This window comes from Papio anubis, chromosome 7, assembly GCF_008728515.1.
Source record: "Papio anubis isolate 15944 chromosome 7, Panubis1.0, whole genome shotgun sequence".
Classification (NCBI taxonomy): domain Eukaryota; kingdom Metazoa; phylum Chordata; class Mammalia; order Primates; family Cercopithecidae; genus Papio; species Papio anubis.
The window spans coordinates 112,898,152-112,914,003 of NC_044982.1; the positions used below are offsets into that span (position 1 = coordinate 112,898,152).

The following is a 15,852-nucleotide window of genomic DNA, read 5'->3' on the forward strand; positions in this document are numbered from 1 at the left end:
GCATGAGAAACACCAGGATGATGGGAGCCAGGAGCTGGGCCCGGAGGAGGATAGGGCTTCCCCCTTCGGCAGTGGGTGTAACTCACCACCCACCACCATCTAGGACAGATGCTGCTGGTGCAGCCACAGCCCTTGGCACAGCCAACACACAGCACCCAAGAACCCTGAGGCAGCCGCACAATCGTGCCTGTGCCACGCTGCTCTGGTCCTGTCCTTTTATTCTCATGCCAGCTCAGTTGTCCCCTGCCCACACTCTGCCCTCAGCGACCCGCCCCTCCACCATGCCAGTCTGGGAGTGAGTTCGTGCAGGCCTCTTTGTTGGGGGTGTCACTTGCATCCTGCTCTGTGCACCCCCTCCTCTCGGTGGCCCGAGGGCAAGGCACATGGGGGTGGACTCGACAGAGTGGAAGGACAGAAGACCACTGTCAAGGAAATGATGGTATCCAGGGGATACAGTGTCTGGTGAGGCCTGGCTGCGTTGGAGCAGGGAGACAGGGAGCCGTGGAGACTGGGGGTGGGATGTGCCTCCAGGTCAGTGGATCTCAACCCAAGCTGCACACTAGAGCATCCAAGAGAGCCCTTAAGAACTCCAATGCCCAGGCTGCACACCAGACCTCCTGAACCACAACCTGTGTGAGGACCCAGGCCTCCTCAGATGACTCCAGTGTGCAATCAAGGTGGATGGAAAACGGCTGTTCCGGGTCGTCGATACTCAGTGGCATCTACAGAGCAGCAGCATCAGCATCACCTGGCACTTGTTAGGAATGCGGCGTCTCAGCCCTTCCCGGTGCTAGCTGAATTTCAGTCTGCATTTCAATGAGATCCCAGGTGCTTTGGGTGAGAACAAATGCTTCTGGCGGCCTAATAAGAGGTAACAGGTATCTCAGAAGGTAAAGGGGGCATGGCAAAGGGAGTTTGGGAGCAGAAGAGATGAGACAAAAGAAGGCAAGCCACGGTGGAGCAGCCCTGGGGCATCAAGGAAATGGTGCAGGCAGGCTGTGTGTGTGTGGGGTGGGGGAAGAGAGTCCAGACAGGTTCTGGGCTTCTTCGGGAAGAGCAGAAACAGAGGGCAGGGCTGCACTAGACTGCAAGACCACAGACCCCAGGACTCCAGAACAGAGCCCTCGAGGGTGGGTGGGGGGCTGGGAGGCTGGGCTGAAGCTGCAGGCTTTTGGTTGACCAGTATTTGAAAATCTCAAGCTGCTAGTAAAATTTCATCTGAAATTCAGATGACTCGGACATTCCTAGAAGACTGTGTTTTAGCAGCAAAATAGAATGTGACCAGTTTCAAAAGATTCCTGAGTGGTTCAGTAATGACTCAAGGGGCTTAGTGGGCCAAAGGGGAAATCAGCGTTGAATGCTTAATTACAGAAGGTGCTTTCCTTCTGTCTTCAGCATCAGCCCGTGAAGGCCCCAGGGCTGGTTCTCAGGGTGGTGTTATCCCCAGAATTGCCACGAGAGGGCAGGCGTTTCCCAATTTCCTGTCTTGGTGCTGCTGTAGTGAGGGGACAGCTCCAGGGGCCCGGCTTGGGCTGCCAGAGTCTGCAAATACCAACAAGCAGATGGTATGTCCTGGCAGATGGGCAAGTATTCTACCATAGTCACTCTTGAGGCCTCAGAGAAATCCTGGGGTGGGAGGGGAGGCTGAGTACCTTTGTTGCTTCTGCTTCATAGTCTTAGGTGTTTGCATAAAAATTTCAAAAAATCTAGAATATGAAAGTGAAATGACAAACTTCCAGCGGAGGCTTCATATGCGATAAAGCCACAGGGGTGACCTGGAAGGAGCTGGCTCAAGCCACTGCTCCGTCAGGCAGCGTTCCCAAGCCTGGCACTGAAGCAGCCCCAATCTGGAAGGGGAAGTAGAGCCGTGTGGCGCTAGGATGGGGAGGGCTGAGCTTGCTCCTGTGGGGACTGGCCTCTCCCACACCACAATCCACTATGCAATTGGTCTGCAGTGGCTGCCAGGCTGGCTGTGGCGGGGAGGGGAGTGACTGCACTGAGTCTCCTGAGGTGCAAGCTGGGGAGTGGCCAGAGCAGGGGGACCGTGGATACCCTCAAGGTGTCCTAAAAGGGGCTCACAGGCAGTGGAGAGTCACAGCATCAGCCCATCTCCCTGAAGGTAGCCAAACTAGCTAATCCTGTCGGCCCTACTTTGAGATTTTCATCCTTCAAGTTCTCAAGGAAGGGGCTGAGGGAGGTGATCAAAATGAGACTGGAAGCTGCCTGGCAGGAGGAGCCGGATTGAAGCCTGGGGCCCTGGGCTTCCCCAGCTGCTGTCACTCTGCCTTCAGAAAGTCACTGCTAGACCAAGGGCTCAGAAGCTTTCTGGACTGCAGAGCTCTCCAGCAGTGGATACAAGCTATGCCCCTACACCCCCAAAATGCACAAAACCACAGCACTGTGCATAAGATTCCAGGGAGTGCATGAACTCCTTGAATCTCACCGATGGATCATCTAAGGATACCCAGGCTCCAGGTTAAAGCCCCAGCATTAGGTGATTTGAGGCCCCACCTAGCTCCACTCGCGCCGGTTCTAGCATGCTGAACACCTGTGCCCTGGGTGTCACAGCTGACTTTGCCAATGGTTTTGATGGTCAGCAAAACTCCTGGGTCCCACTTTACTATATTTATTCCAGATGATTAAAATATTGGAGAAAGCCATGAGGCGGAAATGTAACTTCTGTCATTGACATGGACTTATTGATTAAACAAACAGTTAAGATACATATTGTGCACCAGGAGCTGTTGTGAGCACTTTACAAATGTTAACTCATCTAGTTGCTATAAAAGGCAAGTCCTTTTTCTCTGTTTTCATGGAGGGGAAAGCCAGACTTTTCCATCTGTTTGGCTGTTGCTGGCAACTACTGTCTCCAAATCACAGTCGCACCATTGACTGAACTCTGACTGGAATCGTTGAGCCTTAGTTTCCTAATCCCCTAAATGGAGATAATCTGCTTTGACAGGGTTGTTGTGAAATTTAAAAATATTGAAAACATATGTCAAGCCCATAACACAGTGTTTATCATACGATCTACTATGGTGATTTTAGATACACAGTCATTAGAAGGGGGATGAATAAACACAGTAAGTTTCCACATTCATTCCATTCCAGGCATGGTTCTCATATGCTCACCAAATGCCAGGCATTGTATTGGGTACTGGGCCCATGAGGGTGATCAGAGCCTTCATCCTTACGGAGCCTACAGCCTTATACATGAACTCTGATGATCCAATGCATTCCTAGTTCTAGGACACTCAAAAGGCAAAACAAGGGGAGGAAAAAGGCAGGAAAGAAATGGGCTCACTGTGTATGATGTCTCTAAAGAGACGCATCATCTCAATCTGTGAGAACCATCAACCCAATGCCTACGGGGCACCCTTTTACAAACCATCTGAAAGGGTTAGTGGGGCTTCTTTCTCACCCAGGGAGAGCCAGAAACACAGGAAAAACACTTAAGCTTCCCCTTTGTTCCCTGTACCCTATTCCAGGGTGCAAGCCACAGCAGCACACAGACTCTGAGACGCGGGCTCATACACACACACCACGAAAACAGAACTCTCAAGGTGGAGGTGAGAGGTGACTCTCCCAGCGCTCTGGGAGAGCTAAATAAATGGAAGTTTCCACACAGGCAGCTTCAGTTCTGCAATCAGAGCTAAAGGTTAGCCCTGCTGCCTTGCGGGGAGAGAGGGAGGAGGGTTGTGTGCAGCTGGGGTCACCAGAGTCTGACATTTGCTTGTCCCAGAATCTCAGATTTCTTGCATCCTCAGAAATGTCAACCCTGGGAAACAGTAGGGTGTGGTGGCAAGAGTTCAGGGTAGGGGGTGAGGGGGTGGCGGAAACGGCCATACACTTGGCAACCTCACCCCTGCCCACCTCAGGGCACAGTGGCCAATGCACACCATGGATTGGCTGCCCCTTCTTGGGGAGACCAAGGACACTGAACACACATCTCAGAAGGGCTGCCATGTAGGTGGGCTGTGCTCAAGCAGTCACCCAAGTCCTTGGCAAGGGGTTCAAGGTTGACTTGGGGGTGGCAGTGTGGTGCTGTTGGATGAAGTGCCTATAAGGTCTCTGCCATCCTGAGGTCCTCAATTCTGGAAACTGGTCTCAAGTCTGAGAATCTCCTTGTGCTGTGCTTGGAGGACAGGGCTGCTTGGGGGCAGTCAGCTTCCTACCGGGTGAGAATGAGGGAATAAATCGGCACCCCACCCACCAGCTCTCTCCAGGTTTGCTGTGGTTTGGCAAATCCTGGGTCAGCCAAGATCTCCCTCCTTCTAGTTGGCCAAAGTCAGTATTCAGGTGCTTCCACAGATGATTGGGGACTCCCATTCCATCCCAGCACCACAAATTCACCTAACTTTTCCTTGCGGGACGTGGCCACGCATTTCAACTTTCCTCCCCTCTCTCCAGGAAACGTCCCCGACTCGCCCCCGACCCAGGTGGTCAGAGGCGCTCCGCCGCCATCTAGCGGTCATCCGCCGCTGTACACCCTGCTCCTTGCGAGCAGGTGGGGGGAGGGGCGGATATTTTGCTGAGAAATAATACATCTGAATGTATTGCCTTTTTTCCTTTTTTTTTAAATTTTTTATTTTTATTTTTTAATACAGGGTCTCACTCTGTTGCCCAGGCCGGAGTGCACTGGTGTGATCCTGAGTAGCTGGGACTACTGGCGCACACCACCACACCTGGCTAATTTTAAAATTTTGTAGAGAGGGGTTCTCACACTCCAGGCTGGTCTCCAACTCCTGGCCTCAAGCGATCCGCAGGCCTCAAAGTGTTGGAATTACAGGCATGAGCCACTGCAACCGGCCTTAATTGATTTATTAATCAAGGAAATTTCTTTGGGGTTCCTGGACTACAGGAAAGACAGCTAACCAGTGCTCATCAGGAAAAATGTTTTCGTCTAAATTAAACTTTTATTCTGTGGTTGGGGCATCAAGAATTCTCCTGGAAGCTGGAGCCTACTAAAAATATCAAGGAAGTGAGGGGTCACAGGGTCAATTTGGGGTCCAGGGACAGCTGGCTTGCCAGAGAAAGGGGTGGTGTTTTATTATAGACAGATCTCACTGGCATCAAGAAAGTGGATTATTGAAGCTCCTTTCTTTTCCTCCCTGAGAAAAAAAAGGATGCAAAGCCATCCGAAATCATGTGATGCCGAACTTCCAGACTCTGCAGCTGCATGGCCATGGCGGGGATCAATCTGCCTCATAACCCTGAACCCCCAAAGGCTTTTCCTTCCTCTACCAGGATGTTAAAACTTTACTAAGTGAAGTTGGCATGTTCTGAGGCAAATCTGATTTCCTTCTCTAGGGTGACTTTGTGGAGAAGGCACGGAATTAGCAGGTACGTTCAGACGTGAGCCAGCCAACGACCATAGCAGTAACTTCTGAGGCATAAGAAGCCTGGGGCCTCCCTTGCAGCTCCTTCCCAACTCCATAGAGATCTAGGGACCAGCTCCCAACTCCCTCCAAATGGAACTGGGCTTCCCCTTCTCTTCTAATGCTTATTTGCATGCAGCCCTACCCATTCACTCACTGATTCATTCATTCAAGTCATTTCTTGATCAGTCAACACCCCTGTTCCAGGCTCAAGTGATCTGATCCCCACCATGAGGAAACCCCTGGCCCGATACTGGAGACAGATTTGTAAAGAGAGGAGCAGAGCTCAGTGTCACCCCTGGGTGTGGTGATGGAGGTAGGCAAGGTGCTATGGGTACACTGAGGTGAGGACCTAGTCTGGTGGGGTTGGAGGACAGAAGACTTTCTGGAGGCTGTGGCCCTCAAGCCAGACAGTCAGGAAGAGAGAAGGGTATTTTGGGCTATGGCTTAGTAGGTCCCTACCCCTCCCTTCTCTTTGTCCCCAGTCTTTGCTCGCTGGCATATCTAAAATTATTTCAGTCCTTATTTAGAGATGTTTGCTATATTGGGTCTGTCTTATTTTTCTAACCTGACATCTCAAAAAATATCCCTGTGCCCCCATTATGTTTTTTTCCTCTGAGTGTAAAGTTCTGGCAGAAATGTGCTGTTGGCATCATCTCTAAGTAATGAGATCCATTTACGTCTGCCCAAGACCCAAACTTCCTCCAAGCTTCCCCTGCCTAGGAGTCCAGCCCTGACCTCTCAGGCTGGGCTTTTTAGAACCCTAAGATATAAATAACTGTCTTACTAAACACTGAATATCTTTCATTTCTTACTTTATTTTTATTTTTGACAAAGACTATCCCACTTTCTCACCCATGACCATCTTTGCACCCTCTTTTCACTAAAAAGATGGGGAGCATCTTTATCTTTATGTGACCACAGAGTGTCATTTATAAAGTGGGGATGATGACCCCCACCTTGCACCACCATTTCTCCTACGGGGCTGTGGGCCTTTCTAGGGTGGAGACTCTGGTCTCTCTGATTTTTCTCTTTTGTTGCCTCTGGTCTCACCCAGACCCTGAAAACTACCCAGACCTTCAATGTACTTGGTTAAGAGAAAACAGAACTTCCATTCTGCACCATGATTCTTGCAAATTCAATGTCACTCTTCCAAAGACAGATGATTGGCTCACTGAGAGCCTCATTTTTCTGTACCCCACTTTTCCACCATTGAGTGGGATGACATCCAATGAGAACATCACAGAATGAGAACAAGAAATCAGGGGCTCTGGTTATGTGTAAACACAAAGCCCCAGCACTGTCCACCAGGACAATGGACACTGGTCCAACTGCATTGGAATGAAAGCATCAACTGACCAAGTCATTGAAGAAACAGACTAAGAAGGCAGAGCTTTCCCAATCCAAACAATGTCTAGAGAGGCTGGATGAAATTAAGAGCTAATTCGAGACTGAAGGCTATGAAAGGAGAACTGACTTCCTTAAAAGCTGTGGATGATTCTCTTGCTAATGTTCACATACCCCATCCCACTGGAGTCACAGTAATGTACTTTGGGAAATGATACAGTTCCAGGGGTAGGCCTGATTGGCTCATGGATTTTCCCCTGTGCCTTGCCATGCGACCCAATTCTAGCCAAAGACACATGAAGGAGAGAGCTGCTGGAGGCTTCTGGGAAAGTTCTTTGTTGCTCCTAGAAGAGAGTGATGGGCAGCCACTTTCACTTGCCAGACATGAATGAGGAAAGATGTGGCCTGATGACCACAGGCAGCCCTCTCGGAAGGAACCAGTGGAAATGGCTGGTTCCTGTCACAGCAGGAAGCAGGCCTGGGGTGCTTGTAAATGAGCCGAAGTACACATATGGCTCATTTTAGTAGTAATGGGTTGGTGAGGTCCAGGTTCCACGTGTTGGGGGTCACATGGCTCTCAGACGTCATGGGATGAAGTTTACAGCATAAGGATGAAGCCGACACTGCGGCCAGCAGAGTGCAGAGATGAAAGGAATCTGGTTCTTGTTGGCACTGGTGAGTCTCTGGACCAATCTCAAAGCCACCCTTGCCCTGGACTCCATGGTACCTGGCCCAGTGAGTGTGAGGTGGGTTTTCTGTTACATGCAGTCCAAAACAACTGGCTGATGGAGTTACCAGTTCTTCATGAGAACAGTGTAGAGAAGAGATATTATTATGGCAGTAGAAATTTATAAGACTTAGAGATGATGGCGTATGAGGCATGAGGGAGAAGACATCAAGCTGGCCCCTCAGGTTATCCACGTAACAGGGCATTGTGGGCAGCTCAGCTGGGCTGCAGATACCTCCCCTGTTCCGCTTCTCCCCTTCTCCCGAGTGTCTGTTCACGTCTGTGGACACGCATGAAGGTTTTTGAGTGATCACTATTGAGGGAGGGAGGCACCTGGCTGGGGGTGGGGGTAGAGGCAGCGGGGGAGAGGCAGATGATACAGCAGGCATGATGTGCCAGCCCAGCTTCTTGGGTTGAACTGGAGACCTGGGTGTAGAGTGGTGAAGGCCAGAGGCACATAGGACTGGAGCTGGGGCCATAAGTCGTGCATTGACAACATGGTACAGGTAAGCAACACATTGACAGCATGGTACAGGCTTGTCATGGGGGTAGCTTTCCTTCCTCACTGCATGGAGCTCACACTGCATGGGCTTTGGGTTTCTGAAGCCCCTCCACTTGGCACTGGCACTCCCAGAAGGGACACCATTGGCAGCAATAGCTTCATGGGCACTGGACATGGTCAGGAGGGAGCCAGAGCAAGGGAGGAGGAACACAGACTCCAGGATGACTACGGTTGACTATAGGTGACTAGAGGTGACCACAGCAGGCTTCATGTAGCTTTGGGGCATTTTGGAACCCACTGGTACCTGTTGCAGCAGGAAGGAGACTTAGGTGCTTGTTAATGAGCCAAAATTCATATTGCTCATTTTGGTAGTGATGGGTGGGTGAGGTCTACGTTCTACTGGTTAGGGGTCATAGAAAATACATATTAAGAAAAGACAGTGCAGTCTGGGGCTTGCTGGGTTTGAGATGGCCAGGACAGGCAGGCCATTGTTACTCAGGCTGGATTTGAGTGCTGTCACTGAAAAGGCAGTTTTTAGCAATGACTTGGGTGAGACAAGAACATTTATCCTCTCAAGTATGCAGCCAACTCAGAGGCAAAAGAATAGATCATTCCACAGACACTCACCAGGATTCTGAGATACATTTGGGATCCCTGTGAATATGTTCAGGAAGTAGCTGGATATAAGTTGGGAGTTAGAGAGAGAGAGAGAGAGAGAGAGAGAGAGAGAGAGATCTAGGCTAGAGACACGACTTTGAATGTTACCAGTTGAAGGAGATTAATTTAAGTAATGGGAATGGATGAAATTACCCAGTGTGTAAAATTAGTAGAGTGAAAACGGCCAAAGGCAGAAAACAAAGTACCCAGCATTGAAAGAACAAGCAGAGGAACCTCAAACAATTTTTAAAAGGCCTGGAAGGAACAGCCAGAGGAGGAGGAGGAAAATCAGGAGACGGGCTGGGCATGGTGGCTCATGCTTGTAACCTTAGCACTCCGGGAGGTTGAGGCAGGAGGATCACTTGAGCCCAAGAGTTCAAGACCAGCTTGGGCAACATGGTGAGACCCTGTCTCTATTTAAAAAATTAAATAAAAAAAGAAAATCAGGAGATCATGGTTATAACAGCGGCCACAAGGAGGCTGGAGAGGGAGGGAGTGCCTGACAGTTTCAAATGCTGGACAGAGATAAGGATCGTAGCAACAAGGAAGTGGCTGATGCCCTTAAGAACAGTTTCCGTGGTGTGGACGAGGCTGAAGCTGGACTGCAGCAGATTGAGACATGAATGGGAGGGGCGAAGGGGAGGTGGCAAGTGTCTCCAGCCTTTCAAGAAGTTTGACTTCAAAGAAAAAGAGAGGTAATGGTACCTAGCAGGGAGGTGGAGTCAGAGGAGGACACGAGACTGGAGTGTGATGACATGGGGTAAGGAGGTAACTGATGGAGCAGGTGCCTGAGAAGGTGGGAGGAGAAGGCAATCAGAGCTCAAGGAATGGGGCAGGCCCTAAAAGGGAGGAAGGAAGAGACAGGGGTGTGGTGCAGCCCATCCACGACTGTGTCTACTTTCTGAGGGTACTAGGAGAGGAGGTCATCTGCTGAGGGCAAGAAAGAGGGGACTTGAGGCAGACACAAGCGATCAGAACTGGCCACCTCGGGACTAAGCAGGACCACAGAGGAGGACTGCCAGGCAAAACTGAGAATCAAGTCGTGGCTGGAGACCTTGAGTCTAGGGAGGCACCCAGTCTGCACAGTCATATGATTTTCCTCCCTGAGCCCTCAGCAGCCTGAGTGCAGAAGTGAAGAGAGGAGCAGCAGACAGCTCTGCTATTTGGGCTCTGCTAAGCAGCTATCTGGAGGACAAAGGGCTTCTAGGCAAGTCAAGGAGCTCGGCCAAGGTAAGGTTCTGACCCCCATCAAGGCGACTGCTCCTTCTTCCTCACCCCGCAGGATTTTCATGGATGTAAAGCATACCAAACCACCTCACACCCATTAGGAAGGCTGCTATCAACAAAATGGGAAATAGCCAGTGTTGGTGAAGACAAAGAGAAATCAGAGCCCTCATGCACTGTTGGGTGGAATGTAAAACGGTGCAACAGCCACTGCAGAAAGCAGTATGGCAGTTCCTCGAAAAGTCAAAAATAGAATTACCGTGTGAGTCAGCAATTCCCGCTTTTGGATATATACCCAAAAGCACTGAAAGCAGGGTATTATTAATTATTATTATTATTATTATTATTTTGAGACAGAGTCTTGCTCTGTCACCCAGGCTGGAGTACAGTGGTGGTGTGATCTCAACTCACTCCAACCTCCACCTCCCAGGTTCAAGTGATTCTCTTGCCTCAGCCTCCCAAGTAGCAGGGATTACAGGTGTGCGCCACCACACCTGGCTAATTTTTGTATTTTTAGTAGAGACAGGGTTTTGCCATGTTGGCCAGGCTGCTCTCAAACTGCTGACCTCAAGTGATCGCCTGCCTTGGCCTCCCAAAATGCTGGGATTACAGGCGTGAGTCACTGCACCCGGCCTGAAAGCAGGGTTTTGAAGAGATATTTGTACAGGCATGTTCATAGCAGCACTATTCACAATAGCTAAAATATGGACACATTTGAGAAAAAACAGTCCAGTGTGGGGTGTGTCCATTGACGGATGAATGCATAAGCAAAGTGTGGTATAGTCACACAGTGGACGATTATTCAGTTTTAAAAAGGAAAGAAATTCTGACACATGCTACAACATGGATGAACCTTGTGGACATTATGCTAAGCAAAATAAGCCAGTTATAAAAGGACAAATACTGCATGATTTCACTTATAGGAGGCACTTAGAGTAGTCAAATTCAAAGGGACAGAAAGTTGAGTAGTGGTTTCCAGCAGCTGGAGGAGTGGGGGAACAGGGAGCTATTGTTTACTGGGTATAGAGTTTCTATTTTGCAAGAAGAAGAGTTCTGCAGATGCATGCTGGTTATAGCTACCCAACAGTGTGATGTCCTTAATGCCACTGATGCTTACACTTAGGAATGGTTAAGATGGTACATTTTGTTACATGTATTTTACCCACATTTAAAAAAAATGCTTTTAAAAAAAAGTATACTGAGGCTAGGCACTGTGGCTCACGCCTGTAATCCCAGCACTTTGGGATGCAGAGGTAGGCAGATCACTTGAGGTCAGGAGTTTGAGACCAGCCTGGGCAACACGGTGAAACCCCGTCTCTACTAAAAAAAAAAAAAAAAAAAAAAATTAGTTGGGTATGGTTGCACACGCCTGTAATCCCAGCTACTCAGGAGGCTGAGGTGGGAGGATCACTTAAACCTGGGAGACAGAGGTTGCAGTGAGCCAAGATTATGCCACTACACTCCAGCCTGGGGTACAAAGCAAGACTTTGTCTCAAAAAAAAAAAAAAAAAAAAGTAAACTGAGAAGTTAAAGGCATTGGACAGAGTAGCTAGAAGCAGAATCAGATGGGCAATGCATGTTACCCACAGTCACCGTGATGTTGGAAAGGGATGGCTGAGAAATGGAAGCCCAGTGCTGCTAGCCAGGATCAAGGGATCAGGAGCATACAGATTGGGCTCTCTTCCTGTGTCTGTCATTTTTTGTTGTTGTTGAGACAGGGTCTCACTCTGTTGCCCAGGCTAGAGTGCAATGGAGCAATCATAGCTCACTAAAGCCTCGACCTTCTGGGCTCAAGTGATCCTCCCACCTCAGCCTCTGAGCAGCTAGGATGACAGGTGCGTGCCACCATGCCCGGCTAATTTGTTTTTGTAGAGATGGGGTTTTGCCATGTTGCACAGGCTGGTCTTGAACTTCTGGGCTCAAGTGATCCTTTCACCTCAGCCTCCCAAATTGCTGGGCTTACAGGCATGAACTAGCACGCCCTGCCCCCGTCTCTGTCATTGTGTGACCTTGGGCAAGCTCCTTGTACTCCCTGGGCCCTGCTGTCTTTGAGAATGTTTAGAATGGATGCGTTTAGGTCTCTTCCAGCTCTAACAGTCTCAGATTCAGGGAAACTGAAAAGCCCTGAAACCTCACAGAGCTCAAGGGCACTGGGAGGCGGGCAGTGGGGCCACGGAGCACTTTTTTGCCGCAGTCCCTGAGGTCTCTTCATTCCCTACAGAAAAGGTTCATTCCTATACATAACACTGGCCTTTGTAGGAAGAGGCATTTTGGACAAGACTGAAACCAAGCTCAGAGCTGTAAATGAGGACTCTTCCTTTTGTTTTACATTGCCCCAGAAAGGACCAGGTTGGACATTTTGGGAAAACCCCAGGATATGCAGCAAGAGCCAAGAGGCCTGGCGGAGAGAGGTCGTTCCTCCCTCGCAGTGGGATTTTGCTTCGCTTCAGTTTCCCCTGGCTTTGGTCCTGTGCCTGCGCTTCCTTCCTCCAGGAAGCCCTCTGGCTGCCAATCGGGGCCCCCAGCTGAGAGCTCCAGCAGTGAGGCAAATCCTTTCCCGGGGCTGCTTCCTATTTACCCAATGGTAACAGCTTTTCTGGGCACACCTGGAGACTCAAATCAAATCAAGGGCCTCTCTGCCTTGCAGGCGCTTCATTTGGATTCGTTTGTTTGGAAAGAAACCTTGCAAAGCCTCAATTTAGAGGCAAATTGAATGATAAGGCAAAGCCTCTGCCAGCCTTGGGGTTCAGGCTAGGGAGTGATGCACAGGGGACACCTGGAAAGGGGTACACCATAGTGCAGGACCCCTGAAAGGGGTACATCACAGTGTGGTACACCTGGTGGGGGAACACCCATAGCAAGGTCCACCCGCGGTGCCATAACACCCACAGGGGCACATGTGGACACTGCTTTGCTCCGAACCAGAATCCCTGGAGGTTTCTCCACTTCTCTCCATACCATCCTACTCTTCACGTGAAAAGGGCCTAACAGGCTCAGGCCAGGGCAGGAAATGAATTCTCCGAAATAGTTAGGGCGTGTTAGAAGGCTGCACTACTGCTTTTGACCACCAGAGAGCAGTGACTTGCTGGGTGCTCAGAGAAGGACCCACCAGTTACATCATTTGCAGAGCCCAGTGAAAATGTGGGGCTCCTTAAGAATTTCAAGACAGCAGCCACAGAGCATTTAGTCAAGTGTTGGGGCCCTTCTAAGCACGGGGCTCTGTGCTACTGCACAGGTCACATGTGCATGATGCTGGCCCTGGCCCAGGAGCCTCAGGTTTTAGCCAGGCCTTCAAGATGGTAAGGACCTGACAGAGCTCAGGACAGTGCTGCCACTGCAGGTGTCCCTTAGCTGCCTCCAATCTGCTTGCCTATCCTTTTTTTCCCAGTGTCCTGATGACAATATGCACAATACCTGGAAAAATTACATTTTCAGAGAAAGCCACTGGGGTGTAGTTTCTGCAAAAAAAGGTATGTGGTTTCACCATTGTTAGGCAGTTTATCTCAGGAAGTGGGAAGCTCCTTCCAGAAACAAGCCCAGGGAATCCAAGCTCTACAAATTTAGCTTTAGCTAAGGCTTCTCGTTTGCTTCTAAAATACCTGACAACCCTTCATTTTTGTATTCAAAGCAGCCAGCATGTTCCAAAGTGTTTACCGGCACCCAGGAAAGAAAAGTCCAGAACTGGCTCCTAAGGTCCTGTCAGTATTTACAATGCTGTGTCTAAGAGCCACAGGGTGAGGCTAGGGAAAGCCCTTGTCAGAATCGGAAGTTTGATCTGCTGTGTGACCCTAGGACCTGTTCCTACCCCTCTTTGGCCTTCAGCTACGCCACCAAGCCCCATGAAAATGAGGACATCAAACTGGTGTGTCTCCCCTGCCCCACCTAGCTCTTGCCCTCTACCACTCACCTTCAGGAAGTATGTTTTTAAGACAGACCAGGCTCATGAGAAGTGAATTGGGAAATGAAGGCATCCAAGCTGATTGACAAATTAAGTAGGAAGAGGTAAGGACCACCTTTTTGAATTGCAGACCCGCATATTCTGCATGCCTTCCCTGGAAAGGGAGTGCCCTAATGTCTGCAGAGCTCCTAGCCGAATTCTCTAGATTCCCTTACATCCTAAGCACGTTCCTGCATGCAGGGTACATTCTTCCTGGTCGCTTCCTAGTGAGAGTCTGCTTCATAAAGAGAAAGTGCAGCTCAAGTCCATCCCTTATGGGCTCTGTGACCTTGGGCAAGTCCTAAATCACTGTGGGTCTCCTTCTTCCCAAGAGGGGAGTGGATGGGTCATGAAGGAGTGCCTCAGTCCTAAAATAAATTTTATGATTCTCCTAAGAGGTCACCTCAGAGGTCGTCTGGCAGGTATTTTCTGTGCCCACTACCTTTTTCTGAGGAAGTAATGTGTGAGTAGGAAAAGGGCCTGAGTGGTCTGCTGTGAACCTCTGCTGTCTCACTAGTTAGCACCTCTCATCTTGGCTGCTGCTGCTGCTTGGAAGATATCCATATAAACCCAGGGCCTTTTTAAAATTTTTTATTTATTTTTATTTTTTTGAGACAAGAGTTTTACTCTTGTCGCCCAGGCTGGAGTGCAATGGTGCAATCTCAGCTCACTGCAACCTCCGCCTCTCGGGTTCAAGCAATTCTCCTGCCTCAGCCTCCTGAGTAGCTGGGATTACAGGGCTGCGCCACCACGCTCAGCTAATTTTTGTATTTTTAGTAGAGATGGGGTTTTACCATGTTGGCCAGGCTGGTCTCAAACTCCTGACCTCAGGTGATCTGCCTGCCTCGGCCTCCCAAAGTGCTGGGATGACAGGCGTGAGGCACTGCGCCCAGCCTAACCCAGGGACTTCTTAGCTAGCTCAATGGTCCCAGCACCTACCCTTCTCTTTGGTAATCTTCGTCCAGATTTGACAGGAGCTGCGAGCCCGCCGTGGAGAGATCGACAGCAGCCAGAGGCAAGTCCCGATAGGCAAAGTTCACCAGCTGCACAGGAGCAATGCTCTTGGTTTCTTCGTCTACTTGTTGGGAGATGATCTCAACTTCAGAAATTCCTCCTTCTATGGCAGGCCTGGGTTGGAGAGGAGGAACAATGGGAAAGAGTTATCTTCAAGGGCCAAAAAATTCTTCCATTCCTCAAGGAAAAGAAGGAGAATGCTGCTATGCTGGTGCAGGGCTGAGGAAGCTTAAGGTTGCCCCTCTTCCCTCTTGGCCACCTGAGGACTGGACTGAGGCCCTAACAGTCCCATCTCTTTCAGTGGTTGGGGAAAAATGGGAGAATGGGAAGAGGAAGTGCTCAGACCTGAAAATATGAGCTTTAGTGGGGCAGGGTCCTTCATGAAGGGGAGGTAAAGACCCAGATGGATAACTGCCAGCCAGCAAAACTATGGCTTAGACTTTTAGGACTCTGGGTCACTGGACTCTATATGGGAGTAAGATATTCTTTTAAGTTGTCTCCTGAGTTTCTTTGTAAAGGTGTTTTGAAATGTTTCTATTCTCTATTCCACAGTAGAGAAAACAGGTTTCTGTTCACAACTGGATGTACTGTGGTGATAGAGGAGCCTACATGGAGACTTGCAGAGACCTAGTGGGCCTTGGGGTGGTGAGGACAGGAGGCTCCAGCTGTCCCTGGTAGCCACTCCCTTCCTACTTGAACTGGTCCTACCATATGTCTCTTCTTAAGGTTGGGAATAGGGGATGGGAGTCACTTGATCCAATATCTGAGGGGTTGTGGGTCTCTTCCTGTGTTACTGTCAGGCTCACCTTGGGCACTGCCAATAACTGACCACTCCAGTGGCATTCCCGGGCATCTCAGCCAGGGCAGTACCACCTCCCAATCTACCAGGGGGTATTTGGCAATTTGTGGAGGTATTTTTAGTTGCCACCATGACCACAGGTGGTTGCTATTGACATTTAAGTAGGGCTGGGGACGCTACACATTCTGCAATGTGTCAATAACAACTAAAAACTGTCCTGCCCAAACACCCACAGCAACCCTGTCCAGAGATGCTGGACTAGAAAAC

The 15,852-nt window shown here is 49.7% G+C and overlaps 1 protein-coding gene across 6 annotated transcripts in view; it reads right to left on the reverse strand.

Moving 5' to 3' along the window:
• Positions 1 to 15,852, reverse strand: part of TMEM266 (transmembrane protein 266) — a 148,722-nt gene that overhangs the window by 51,975 nt on the left and 80,895 nt on the right. For all 6 annotated transcript variants that reach the window (XM_003901236.3, XM_017960801.2, XM_031668460.1 and 3 more), the window contains one exon: positions 14,712 to 14,900. In XM_003901236.3, coding sequence (XP_003901285.1) covers positions 14,712 to 14,900 — 189 coding nt within the window. The remainder of the gene's footprint in view (positions 1 to 14,711; positions 14,901 to 15,852) is intronic.